At 31.2% G+C, this 13,624-nt stretch overlaps 2 protein-coding genes across 5 annotated transcripts in view; both read left to right on the top strand.

Annotated features, from left to right (window-relative positions):
- The window catches only part of LOC130893404 (uncharacterized), a 133,228-nt gene that overhangs the window by 48,801 nt on the left and 70,803 nt on the right, over positions 1-13,624 (top strand). The gene's annotated exons all lie outside the window — the stretch shown is intronic.
- On the top strand, positions 4,450-6,408 carry LOC130893406 (uncharacterized). The gene is made up of 2 exons (XM_057799489.1): positions 4,450-4,794; positions 6,073-6,408. The coding sequence occupies exons 1-2, from the start codon at positions 4,507-4,509 to the stop codon at positions 6,214-6,216; spliced, it is 432 nt and encodes a 143-aa protein (XP_057655472.1). The 5' UTR covers positions 4,450-4,506; the 3' UTR covers positions 6,217-6,408.

Genomic DNA, 13,624 nt, shown 5'->3' with positions numbered 1-13,624 from the left:
TTGTTATAAATCTACAATCACCACGTTTGGGGAATCAAATTTATAGGTTATGTAAAGTTATTTTTTCATCCAATAAACTATCATGTTATAACATTAATCACAGAATTATTCGACTAATAAATTCACTCAAACTATTGTTTAATAGCGCTTGGTTATGTTATACTAAGAATATTAAATATAAGCAAATTAGTCTAACGACGTAGTTTACGTTGTTAATTTCCTGCGAAGTTGTCACTAAGGATATATAATTCATAGCGAAAACGACGCATAAATGTGCGAGCTCTAATTGGAATTTATAATTAATCTTAGATATTTTTCCGAGAAATTCATCAAGTAACGTCGACTGATTTTGGATCGATTGAAAAATGAAATAATTTTAACAATACAAAATATGATTTCGCAGCGTCATTTTTTCGTTATTTGACAGACTTATTTCGAGAATAGAGAACTAATTGCAGGAGCGGTTAATAATCTTCAAAATTCAATCAAAAAAATAAATATCTGGACTAACAAATGACATATAGAAATTAGGAAAGAAAATCTACCCATATCAACTTCACTTACAAGATAAACAAATTCCAAGTTATGTGTAGTTATGTAGTTCAGGGTGTCATGTACACTACAACTTAAATGATCTATTGCATTCCCTTTTCTTGCTGTAGCACTGGGGATCCGCAGTATTTACGGTTAATCTATTAATCTCACTCCTCTAGGAAAATTCAAAATGTGGGAAGGGTCTAGCTACCAGAGATATCCATGTTCTAGTTCAAACGCTTCAAGTTCCGTAGCCTCTAACCTCAATTAGCGAACAAACATTATATCTACGAATTATTACCAATTTTTTATTTTAAGAGGTTCAAGGTCAAAGTAAAGCTATCAACCCTCGTGTATGAGTCTATTCAAAAATGGGAAGATGAAAATTTCGGAGTTATCATAGATCAAATGGTTACGGTAAATTGAATATTTGTAAAAACGTCAGACGGTCTTAAGATTGTTGGAGCAGTAATATTAAACGTTGTACAGTGACGTTTTAGTTTTATATTTCATTTAGATAATGAAATTTTTATAATTGATCCCAACTATTAATATTAATTATCGATCTCTATCAATTTTTTAATATTGTTCATGCAGAATTATTTTGGCGCTCCATATTAAAAAGTGAATTCAATTTGATGAATAAAAGAGAGTTTTTGTAGTGGGATTGTGGTAAAATAAAACACCAAAGTATACTAAATCTAATATATTTCCGAGCTTGCGAATACTTAAGTATTCATCGTCTGGGGATTAATTAGTTGAGAAATGCGGCGTTACAAATTTAATTTTTTTCTTTTAAAAAGCATTAAATTTATCGGTTTCAAAAATCATTATTCAAATTGATGCTTCATAGAAATATCAATGTTTTGATTAAAAATAATAGTTTTCGTAGTGAGATTGTGGCAAAAGTAAACACGAAAGTGTACTATCTCTAATATATTTCCAAGATTTAGATTACTTAAGTATTTATAGTCTGGGAATTAATTAGTTGAGGGATGCGGCGTTTCAAATTTCATTTTTTCTTCTAAAAGGCATTAAATTAATCGGTTGTAGAAATCATTATTCAAATTGATGCTTGATAAAAATATCAATGTTTTGATTAATAATAATAGTTTTCGTAGTGAGATTGTGGCAAAAGTAAACACGAAAGTGTACTATCTCTAATATATTTCCAAGATTTAGATTACTTAAGTATTTATAGTCTGGGAATTAATTAGTTGAGGGATGCGGCGTTTCAAATTTCATTTTTTCTTCTAAAAGGCATTAAATTAATCGGTTGTAGAAATCATTATTCAAATTGATGCTTGATAAAAATATCAATGTTTTGGTTAATAATAATAGTTTTCGTAGTGAGATTGTGGCAAAAGTAAACACGAAAGTGTACTATCTCTAATATATTTCCAAGATTTAGATTACTTAAGTATTTATAGTCTGGGAATTAATTAGTTGAGGGATGCGGCGTTTCAAATTTCATTTTTTCTTCTAAAAGGCATTAAATTAATCGGTTGTAGAAATCATTATTCAAATTGATGCTTGATAGAAATATCAATGTTTTGATTAATAATAATAGTTTTCGTAGTGAGATTGTGGCAAAAGTAAACACGAAAGTGTACTATCTCTACTATATTTCCAAGATTTAGATTACTTAAGTATTTATAGTCTGGGAATTAATTAGTTGAGGGATGCGGCGTTTCAAATTTCATTTTTTCTTCTAAAAGGCATTAAATTAATCGGTTGTAGAAATCATTATTCAAATTGATGCTTGATAAAAATATCAATGTTTTGGTTAATAATAATAGTTTTCGTAGTGAGATTGTGGCAAAAGTAAACACGAAAGTGTACTAACTCTAATAGATTTCCGAGATTTCGAATACTTATGTATCGTCTGGGAATTAATTAGTAGGAATTGTGGTGTTTTTAAATTCGTTGATTGTTTTAAAAAACAATAATTTCATCGATTTCAAAAAGCATATATATCATTTCAACTAGATTTCAATATATTTATTGATCTTGTCAGCCGCTCAAGGTTATTGGAAAGATACTACATTTAGAAAGCAGAAAAAAGTTCCGATTTTCGGTAGGGTAAAAATCGACAAAATGAAGTTTTAATAGTGTATAGGAGAAGCAAGATCCTTACAAATTGTTGAAAGTTGAGTGGAGGTGAGAAAAAGGATGAATTCAAAGATGAAACGTGTTTTTTGCGATTTTCGAGATAGAAGTCTTTCCGCAATAACGCTAAATGTAAATAGTGAATCTTGGATTTTATTTTCCATAGTCCATAAAAGAGCAAAATCAGTGAAATGTCGGTATAAAAAAAACAGCAGGAACAAAAAACACGCGTAAAACCTAATTTTATACAAAAAGTTTGTACAATTCTTACAGTATAAAAATTTATAAAAATCAGAGGACGATGAGTCGAAAAAATGCCTTTACATACGAATCGCATATAATATTTTTTTAGTAACGGAAATTTTTTCAGACGAATTCAATTAGTAACAATATTAATATTGAAGGTGCACTTTGTGTCAACCTACGCTACGGAGACCTTAATAATAACTTTTTACGAACTACTATTTAAAGTATTTTTCTTTACGTACTAGTGCGTAAAGTAAAGTCTTACTCACTCGGAAGTGTGTCTAAAGTACGTACTTTACGCCCGGTTGTAGCAAAATTAATTGTTTTTTCTATTACTTTAGGTATGATTCTAAAAACTTCTTGATTGATCTATTTAAGAAACTTCAAATCAATTTTATAATAGAAAACCTTTTTTCTTGGAATAATATGAGTATGAATAAGATTAACGTCTTTACATTATGGATTAATAGTTTTGGGTTGGATGTTGAAAATATCGGAATGTCAGCACTTTCAACTGTATTGCCTCCAACTTAAATTTGCTTAAATGTTTAATCGACTAACACCGGTGACTACAGCAACTCGTTTTTGAACCATAAGAGCGTTAAAAAATTGTATATTGAATCAGAAAGAAGTGAAAAATAACAATTAATAAAAGCTTTAGAGCTGTACTGAACAACTGATTATTCCTCAAAGATGTTGAGTATGGAATTTCGAGCTTTTGCTTATTACTTAAAAAAATTTAATACTTTAATATATATATTTCACGACTTTGATCTGTTGAAATTTTATTTTTTATCTCACTTTAAAACTTTATTTTGTTTGGCAACATCAGATACGAACAAAAAATAGAAACTCTGCATTTACTAGGGGCTGGCTTGTGTACGGCGAATTAAATTCTCAGCAATCTTCCGACGTATGGTAAGCAGAAGAATATTACAACTAAAAATACCGCAAAATCTTAAATCAATTCTCCAGCTAGTTTTCAAATATTAGAATAATAATAGTAAACGTTATTTTTCACTGTTATTTTCTCGGTTTTGTCTTGAAATTGATAATGTGTAACATTCAAAGTTTTATTTGATCCACATCTATCATAAATATCATAAATATATATCACAATTGTCAAATGTCAATACAAGCATCTACTTTATCCACTATAGGACTCTTAATATTATTGACGGCCTATCAAAATGAATAGTGGAACGATTTGCTCCAATTATTGATGTATCTAAAGTACTAGAGTTTTAACGGCTTAATGTATATCCAATCTTGAAGGTTCAAAGGAAAAATTGAGTTTTCTTTTGGTTCAATATATCAGATTAACACCTGAAAATCGTTGCGTTGTTAAGAACTGACGACAAGCAAAGCAGATAATTCATTTCAAGCCCATGGAACGCCGTTATATAAAGTGTAAAATTTTATCCTCCGAGTATATCTAAATTGAATCGAAAATCTGAACTCGGTCCAAATCTATCTAAAAAATCAAATTGGATCTATCGAAACAAATTAGCCAAGTTCAACGAAATCTATAAACAATAACATCACGTGTGCTCTTGTCAATTTATGTAAATGCCACGCGAGGTATTTCATCTCAAAAATAGTGTACTGAACTAACTGATGGATTTTTTTGCATTAACATCTTATGGGTTTTCAAGCCCCATCAAAGATATGATAAGACCTGACTACATAGAACCGCAGGCTCCTCCGAAAAATCCATTAGATGCCGAAACCAAAATTAAACAAACCCTTTCAGAGAGAATCAAAGAGCTTGATTGTTATCTTGGACATGCAGATGGATATTCCTATAGATCGTACGAAAGGCTTAGCAAATCTAGGAGAAAATATGTTATTAAACCTGACGGACCAATAGATATGTATAATTATCCAGGCACTACTCTTATGCAGGTATTTTTTCAATATTATCTGATCAATATTTCTACATATTTCTTAATATTTCAAAATTAGAGAACTCGTTTCTTCCTGGTCCCAAAAGTACCTGATCTGACCTAGAGATGCCGGTCGTTGCTAGCTTTAGCCCAACCAACATAAAAGAAGAATCTAACAGGGTTTAAACGAGACAGTACTATCTGCGAAGATCAGCATCGAGGTGGTCGACCAAATGAGGAGACGATTCCAGAAATGTTGAAGAAAATCCACAAAGAGGTACTGGATGATAGTCGACTGAAAGTGCACGAGCTAGCAGATATAGTAGGCATTTCAAAAAGTGCAGTACATCATTTTATACCCGAAAAAAAAAAAGAATCAAAATAATGGACTGAAGAGGGAGAATCGACTTCAAAGAAAGCGAAAACCGTTCCATCTACAGACAAGATCATGGCGTCGGTTTTTTGGGATGATAGTGGGATAATGTTCATTGACTACATTGAAAAAGGAAAAACTATCAACGACGAGTATTATGGGAAATGATTGCAGCTTTTGAGCGAACAAACCGAGTAAAAACTGCCGCATTTGGATAAGAAGAGAGTGTTGTTTCATCAAGACAATGGATCAGCTCACACATCCCATTATTTAAATGACTGAAATTAAAGTATTATTAGTAGATTTTTAAATCCCGTGCTAGAAATTCTTTCTTAGGAAGTGGTATTCAGTTGAAGAATATATTATTTTAGTCTGTCGAAACATCCAGCCAAAGTACTTCGATTCAATGTTGGTAGAGAAAGCGTTGATTGAAAGCAAAAACTGACTGTCTGAGCATTTTAATCTTCAGATATCAAAAAGCTGCATTAAATGTTATTATTGTCTCTTGTAAAATATTTTTTCGCGTTTTTAATAGAAAAGTATTCATCCTAAGTGGAAAAGAAAGATCTGTGTAAAATTGATCCTAACTACATAAAAAATATTTAATGTCAACTATAAAATGATGTTTATCCTTAAAATTATGTTTTTGTTAAAAAAATATTCACTTTCACGTGAAAATTATAATGTTTACATTTATTATTTATAGTAGTTATAGCGTTTCGAGATTGAGAAATGTTTAATATGTTTTAGTACCTCAAAACTCAAATTAAAATTTATAACGAAATATTGGTTTCACCTTCAAACAAACAATGAAGCAAATTGAAGAAAAGAATGACAACAAAGATTCATTCGTAATTTTTAATTGAATCAATTTGTTCTGGTGTTGATTTATTTTCAGTTAGCACTTCATTTATTTATTTTCAGATAGGTTGGTGGGTAACTGATCCAATCTTAAAAGAAAGTGACTGGCAAAAGACTAGAGAGTTCCATCCACGTCCAAACTCTGATTTAAGTCGATATATCGAAATATGTATGAAAAAGGACAAAGCTTTCAAGCCGTCTTCGTAGGATATTCCAGTTATTTATACAGGGTGTTTGATTAATATTTCGAAATATTAATTGCGATTCCAACTCATTGCTGAGTTATATAGAATAAATTTTGATCTCAGAATTCAACAGCTGAAATATTTTCAATTATTAATGAAACTCTCTGTGATGTACAAAAATAAAGTCCAAAAATGTAATACATTTTCGAATATACTGGTTTTTGTGTATATATTTGATATGATTCAACGTTTATTTGAATTTAGGAAAAATTTCCTGGTAACACATCATATATTTTGCAATGATATTTGCAAAAGTATATACACTACAATAGTCAACACTATACTGATGGTCACGGCCCCTTATTTTGTAAATATCGCTCGATGGACGTGGTCGGCAGATGTTTGTTTAAGATAGAGTATGGTATTTAATAGAACCACCGCTTATATTTCACGGTTAAATTTTCAGTATACTGGTTATTTTTTGATCTAATCTGAATAAATCACTATACACAAAACTCTTCAATTGGACTCCCAATACCAAGAGATTTCTAGTACAAAAAATCATCATTATATATCTTTTAAAATTTGGAAATTCTCTTGGATTCTTTTTCCAATGAGATTGGTTCTAGGTTTAGACCTGCTTCCTTTTCCACGCTATTTGGGATTTGTCGCCAAGTAATTATTTCTTATTGCCACGCCCGATTAAAAAGATTTCTAATAGTCACATCATCTCAATCAATCAATTTTATTTCTTGAAAGGAATAAAAAACTTCTAAGAACATTGGATAGAGTATAAAGAGCTCATTAGGAACTATGTTACAAATTAAATGATTCTTTATCTAAATGCCTGTTTTCCATTCAAAAATCAACCGACTTGTTGACTCACCTTCGTATTATTTTATAGCTGTTTGCCGACATTGTCAAATTATTGTTGAAACATTTTAACTTTATTCACTCTCAAGGTACATTTTATGTTTACCCTCCGCCCATAAAATGTTTCCAATTCCAAGTTTTCCAAACATTTTCTCAACATCAATAGTATACTAGTCAAAATCATTTTGTTTCACAAAAATGAAACTGGTTGAGAAATTTGCATCTTCTCCGTTTTATAAAGATACTTTGAGAGGTTTAAGGATATCCTTCGTCTCGTAAAAGCCGTTGACTATGTTTCTATTCATATACGAAGACAATTTGAGGGTTTCAAGTAAATTTGCAAATACAAATTGGAAATTGTCTTAATAAAGATGATTTTTACGAAATTGCTTTGGATTGAATGAGATATAGAAGAAACGTGTAAGGTTTTTTCATTTATATTAATAAAATATGCATTCCAATGTATTGTCCTCTCTAATAAATACAAAAAGAGACTTGAAAGTAATTTCGAGTTTTTAAATTAAATATTATCGCCTTCATTATTAAATTTTGCCATTTACTATGCACATTTTCAATGCTGGAGGTCATCCAAGTTATCTTGTTCCCTCTAAGAACTTGACAATCATAAGATACTTCTCGATTGAAGAACAAATTGTTTACAATTAAGATCTGGCTTCAGCACATCAAAATGAACAATTTCAAGTATATTCAACCAAACATCTCGAAGCCAGTTTTCAGAATGAAATCCTGGCTTCTCGGGTGATTCATTTGGAGATAGCCTCTGCGTTTAGCGTTTTGGATTTCCATTTAGGATCCGCTATTCGATTTAACGACTAAAAAAGATTTGTGTAAGGTGCAGTTACAGCTACACCTCCGAAACTAACTCCAGTGTCGATGCATAGTCACTTCAAACTACGAATTTATAGAGTTCCTCTTATCTTCAGCATGTAATGTTTATACTACTGCATCCTTCAAGTTTTGGAGCATATCGATATATATATACTGACTCTCAAAACTTTGCCTGCACTTCATATAACATATCTCCATTAGAATGTGCAGATTTGCAGGGCAAATAAGCCCCTAAAAACCGTTCAGAAATATTAGTAAAGTTTGTAAATGATCTCAAGTCTCGTTTTATACACCTCTTCCTAAATTTTTAGCGCGATCTATAGAGCAACTGTACTATACAAAATCCACTTCTTATTTCTGTTTGAATGAGTAGAAGAGAAGCTGTGACAATCAGAAAATCGGGTTTGTCACGTTCCTGTTTAGTATATTTTCACCCACTGAAGTCAATATTCTACCACATAGCAACAATGTAACTTAAAATCAGTTGAAGGCATTCAACTACCCCTCAGAGATTGAGGTGTCTTAAAATTCTCTAAAGATACCATGCTGTACCATAAAAAATAATCCAATATAATAAATATGATAGTTCTTTTTGGAATTTTGAAATACTGATATATTTTATTTTAAATTTGGCTTATCAGAGAAAAATTGTACAATAGTTGTGTTCCTAGTTCAGAGACATTTCTACCCAAGCATCTACAGGATCATCAGAGAAAAAATAAACAAAGTTATTTGAATATTTAGGAAGTTCCTAGAGAAATTCCTCGATTACCATCTTCCACCCTGTTTTAAAGGGATGACCCAATTCAAATAACGGCAGATAGGGACAACTAGGCTGCGCAAATCAATAAAATTTGCTATTCAAATTTCTTGTTTCACAAAAGACTTTAAAAAAGTTCTCTAAATATAACGTCATTTTTCTACGACAAAATAGAGAGGTAAAAAAACAGTTTCCAAACATGGATTATTTAAGGTGTTGAAATAAATTGAGCTTGAAACCAAAACTATTTTTTCCTGATATCTAATACAATACAAAAAATATAATAAGTCCTACCATAATCATAATTGCGCGATTTCCAGATTCATTAAAACTTACGTGATGTAAAGAATGCCTTATAAGAAAAGTAAATTATTTGCACTCTTGTCGTAAACTGTATATGCATAGTTCATAGTTATGGGCAGTCAAAAATTATTACAAAATGATGTACCAGCCCCGTACGTCATTTGAAACTACCACAAATAAAATCGCTAATCAGGGAATTTGTCTTGAACTTTATTAATGTCTCTGTGTACACTAAATGTATTTTAACCTTGCATGTGTGAGTTACAACTATTCACCGATGACATAGAATAAAAAAATGGCGTCTTAGGTGACCATGTCCTGTTAAAACGACAGAAGGTCTATCAATGTCTTAGTCTGTCTTAAGACAGATGTTATCATCTGACAAGTATTCGAAAGGGTAAATGAGGAAGAAGCTGCAAGATACACCTATATTTAAAATGAGAATACCTCATTTGAGAGGCTTCAGAAAGGATGGAAAAGTCAGCTCGGAAACAGGGATAAGGGATAAGACAAAAATTGGGAGACAAAGAGTCCACGTAGGCAATCAACATAGGAAAGCTTCAACCACTAAAACATAACTACGAAGAACATATAGCTGTAGAAAGTTCCGGTAAAATTTTAATAATTAAAATAGAAGTATCCCAAACTAATACTTGAAAGGGAATGGAATGTTTTGTGTTCAACTTTCAAGAAGTCACCTGAAGAATCTATCCGAAGTTTATTCAAGTGATATTGACGGGTCATTGTTATTAGATGAGTTAAAACACTTTGGTGAGTTCCTGAAAGTCTTAGAAGGAACGGACCTAAACGTGAGTAAGAACTGTCCAGGAAAATGGTATAATCTGATAGTGACAAATAATGGCCTCAAAGAAACCTTTCCCAATCTAGAAAATATTCCTTACAATCTCAGTATCCAATTCTTCGAGTCAAGAGATCCTTTAGTGCTTCGTACGACACTTTCAGAAGATCACCTGAATGACTTGGCAATTCTCTACATAGGAAGTGATTCTTTGAAAAGTATAAGCTATCACAAACTGATAGACACGTTTGCTGCTCAAAAATCCAGAAAAAAATTTATTTAGCTGTACAAAAGGTAAATATTAAGTGTAAGCTATAGGTTTTAAGAATTTTATTATCATTAAATTATTATTGCTATTTTTTTAAATATAGTTTCTTTAAAAACATTTTATACAACTGCACTTACTAAATAAATGTCATTACGATTTAATTTACAGATGTCCCCATTGTAAAGTGCCATGTTAATAAACGTATTTTACACTACGTGGAAATGAAAAATTTTAGTATTTAACTGCAGACAAGGGGCCTCTAATAGGCAAAGTGCGACGGGTCCCCAAGTATGTAAATCCGCCACTGAAGGGGATACCTATAAAAGAGAATATAAAGGAGAAATGGAGCTATGGTCGGTAGGAGTCCGATACGAAGAGTGAGCACTCATTTTAAGTCCGTGAAGAATTCAACCTCATACTTGAGGACAAAGAGGTTAAAAGAAGATAAACACAGAAATCTGCAAGTCAAAATTATAAAACTGGAAAGATGTAGAGAAAACTTAAAAAAAGGGTGGAGATGTGAGTTTCATCTGAAAAAAAGTTTCCCTAGTGTAATTAGATTCCTTATGGACCATATTTTTTCCACGTTAAATTACCATTTGACTCGATATAGTAATTATTTCAATTAACAACTGATTGTTCATCGAAAAGTATTATTGACAATTACTTCGAAAGGGCGGTTATTATTTTTATTAGCTCCCAATTTTATATAAATATCCAGAAGACAGACATTGAGATCAATTGATCCATTTCTTCTTTGACATTGATTTTTAAAATAACCACCAACGTAATTAGTATTCTTTAATTCTAATCCGATGATTATTTTGAAATTATTGTAATCTAAATAATCACAGTACCTATAATTCGTAAAATTTTTATTTATTATAGATTATCAATTGTAGATGATCTAATATTTGTACCATTCAAATTTAATATACGAGTAAGTTCAGCTGTTGTAATCCATTTAGTAACTAATCCTATTCTAGAGTTTGAAATCGATTATATGTGTACTTGGACGACATAATCGAATTACATTCTCAATTAAACGACCAGGATTTTTTCATTGCCAATGTTTCTATTTCATCAATTTTTATTGAAAGGAATTCTGCTATTTTTCGTTAATAGTATATCAGTTCCAAATGATAATGTAGGTCATAACTCATGGATATGAAATTTACAATAACAATAAATATTTTGCTAAAAGTATACAAAAACAACTTCTCTATAAAAACGCTTCAATTATTTACCTGTAATTAGTCATTGTGATTAATAATTAGATTTGAACTGTCATATCAGAATTTATTTTGACAATTTTATGCTCCAGTACAAATCCAATGAAATCAATTTGAAATCATCTGATTGAAGACAACCAATCATTACAAAATTTTACTGAAAACATATCCCATAAGTAATAAGAAACAGAGACCAATTCATAACCAAGAAATCGGTGTATACCAAGAAGGCTTCAGGGAGGAACTAAGCACGAAAAACCAGTTTTTTATCAAGCAATAACCAAGACCAAAATCCATAACTACATTTACTATTCATGTATTATTAGCATATGAAACGATGTGGTAGATACAGTTGTATGAGGTTTCAGATTCGATTATAGAAAACGATGATTCTGCCGACTGTATGGATAGTCCTAGGTACTAACCAAGAAGAGTACTGAATGGACAAGAGATACATGTAGAAGAAGAAAGAATGTTGAGCTGGAAGAATATGGCATATTCAAAATAAGGGATAGGAGAGTTAACATCAGATTTGAGAAGAGTGGGAATAACGGAGTAGAGAGAAAGAACAGAGGATGGAATTAAATGGAATATGTGTATGCTTAGGTAACTTTCCATTATCATACATTAAAATAGAACCGATCAGTGTTTGTTTGGATATCAATTAATAACTGTAGATGTTAGTCTCATTAAAGTGATTGGAAACAGGTATGACGTTAAAGTATTTTTTCATAGAAAGTTTGAAATAAGAGTTAAAATTTTGACCTTTCGATCTGTTTCTGTTTTTATCAAAATAAGCTGGTAGATACGTCAAATTTTTACCTGTTATATTGAACTGATTTTATATGAAAACATACCTGAAATCAAGAGATATACAGATAAATATATATAAAAAGGTCATTTTTGTCTTTTCCCGCCAAACACTCTGGAAATGGACTAAATGAAAAACACGAATTTTCATCATAATCATTTTAATTTTACAATAGAGCATAGGAATTGTCCAATTCAATTGCGCACATGTTTTTACCACGTCTTACATTTATATAACCATTTTCTCCCCATTCCGTACCCCAAGAATTTTTGATTATCCAGTAATCCTGTGTATAACCAACCGCTAAAATAGCATGATTGATGTCAGTACCACATAAACTGGAATCAAATATACCTCCTCCATAAAACAACCAAATTGAGGCATCAGCAGAAACTGAAATGGGTCCGATAGTAGCTGGAAAAATATTATATAGATTCATAACTAAAACATGTCAATTATTTCATTATTACGGGATATTTTAGTTATTTTTTCCAATAAATCAGTTAACCACAGTATAAAAAAGGTAAGAAAACCAATAAACAACGAAGTATAAAAAGTATGGCTATGAAGTATATAGACTGAAATCAATACAATTTGCGAAGATCGCTTTCAACGGCCAGTCAAAACTAGCTGGTGCATGGTCTTGATGAAGAGTTCAGAACTTGCTCTTCTCTAAATCGATGATTTGTCTTCTTATATATCCTCCTAGCTCGGCGCAAAAGTTGATTGTCGTCCTGGACCTTTCTTCAAAACGTTTAAACCATCAAAAATTTATTTATCGGTTGAACATTTTTTCTCTTAGAGGTAAAAATTATTTAGATAACTAACTCAAAAGGCTTTGTACTCTTCAGTCTTCCCTGAAGTGCCTCGATGTTCCCATGATTTGAGAGCCGCTGTTCGTGATTTTTGGCAAATTTATGGTAGATAGATCGTGCGAACTACTAGAAATAAATTTATCTACATCATCATAAATTGTCATCTTTTAATATATTTGAATAATTGTATATGGAAGATATTTCAAAGGTGAAAATGAATTATTAACAGATGAAACATCAATTTCACAGCTTTAACAAAACAAATATGGTGAAGAAATAAAAACAAATTTCAATCAGAAAAATAGTACTTTAGAATAGCTATTTCACTTGAAATTAACTCACCAATAGCTTGTGCCAGACTTTTATCATCCTGTGCAACGCGTTGAATTTGAGACAACGTCTTGATAACTTTTTCTTTATTCTGACAATTTCCATCTCGTTCAATATATGGATAATCCGATTCAGAACTAAGACCATGATCACGAATGTATTCAAAAGAAGCATATTGATCACCACCAGAGCATCCAGTATTTGTATAGTTTTCAGAGCAGTCAATTAATTCTTGTTCACTCAAGGCAATTTGTTGATTTTTGTTTATAGCAAGCTGACCCTCAAGACAACCAGTCTAGAAACATGGAATAAATTCATTTTCATAAATTATGGAGTGATATTATAACACTCACGGTACTGAAACTCCAGCAAGCTCCGCAAATACCTTGA

The sequence above is a fragment of the Diorhabda carinulata genome, chromosome 4, assembly GCF_026250575.1.
Source record: "Diorhabda carinulata isolate Delta chromosome 4, icDioCari1.1, whole genome shotgun sequence".
Taxonomy (NCBI): domain Eukaryota; kingdom Metazoa; phylum Arthropoda; class Insecta; order Coleoptera; family Chrysomelidae; genus Diorhabda; species Diorhabda carinulata.
The sequence above is the reverse complement of the archived record's forward strand: the minus strand, read 5'-3'. Positions and strand labels throughout refer to the sequence as shown.

Coding starts and splice junctions, on each gene's coding strand:
- LOC130893406 (XM_057799489.1), top strand. CDS start 4,507: ATGGATTTTTTTGCATTAACATCTTATGGGTTTTCAAGCCCCATCAAA. Junction 4,795..6,072: donor CAGGCACTACTCTTATGCAG/GTATTTTTTCAA, acceptor ATTTATTTTCAG/ATAGGTTGGTGGGTAACTGA.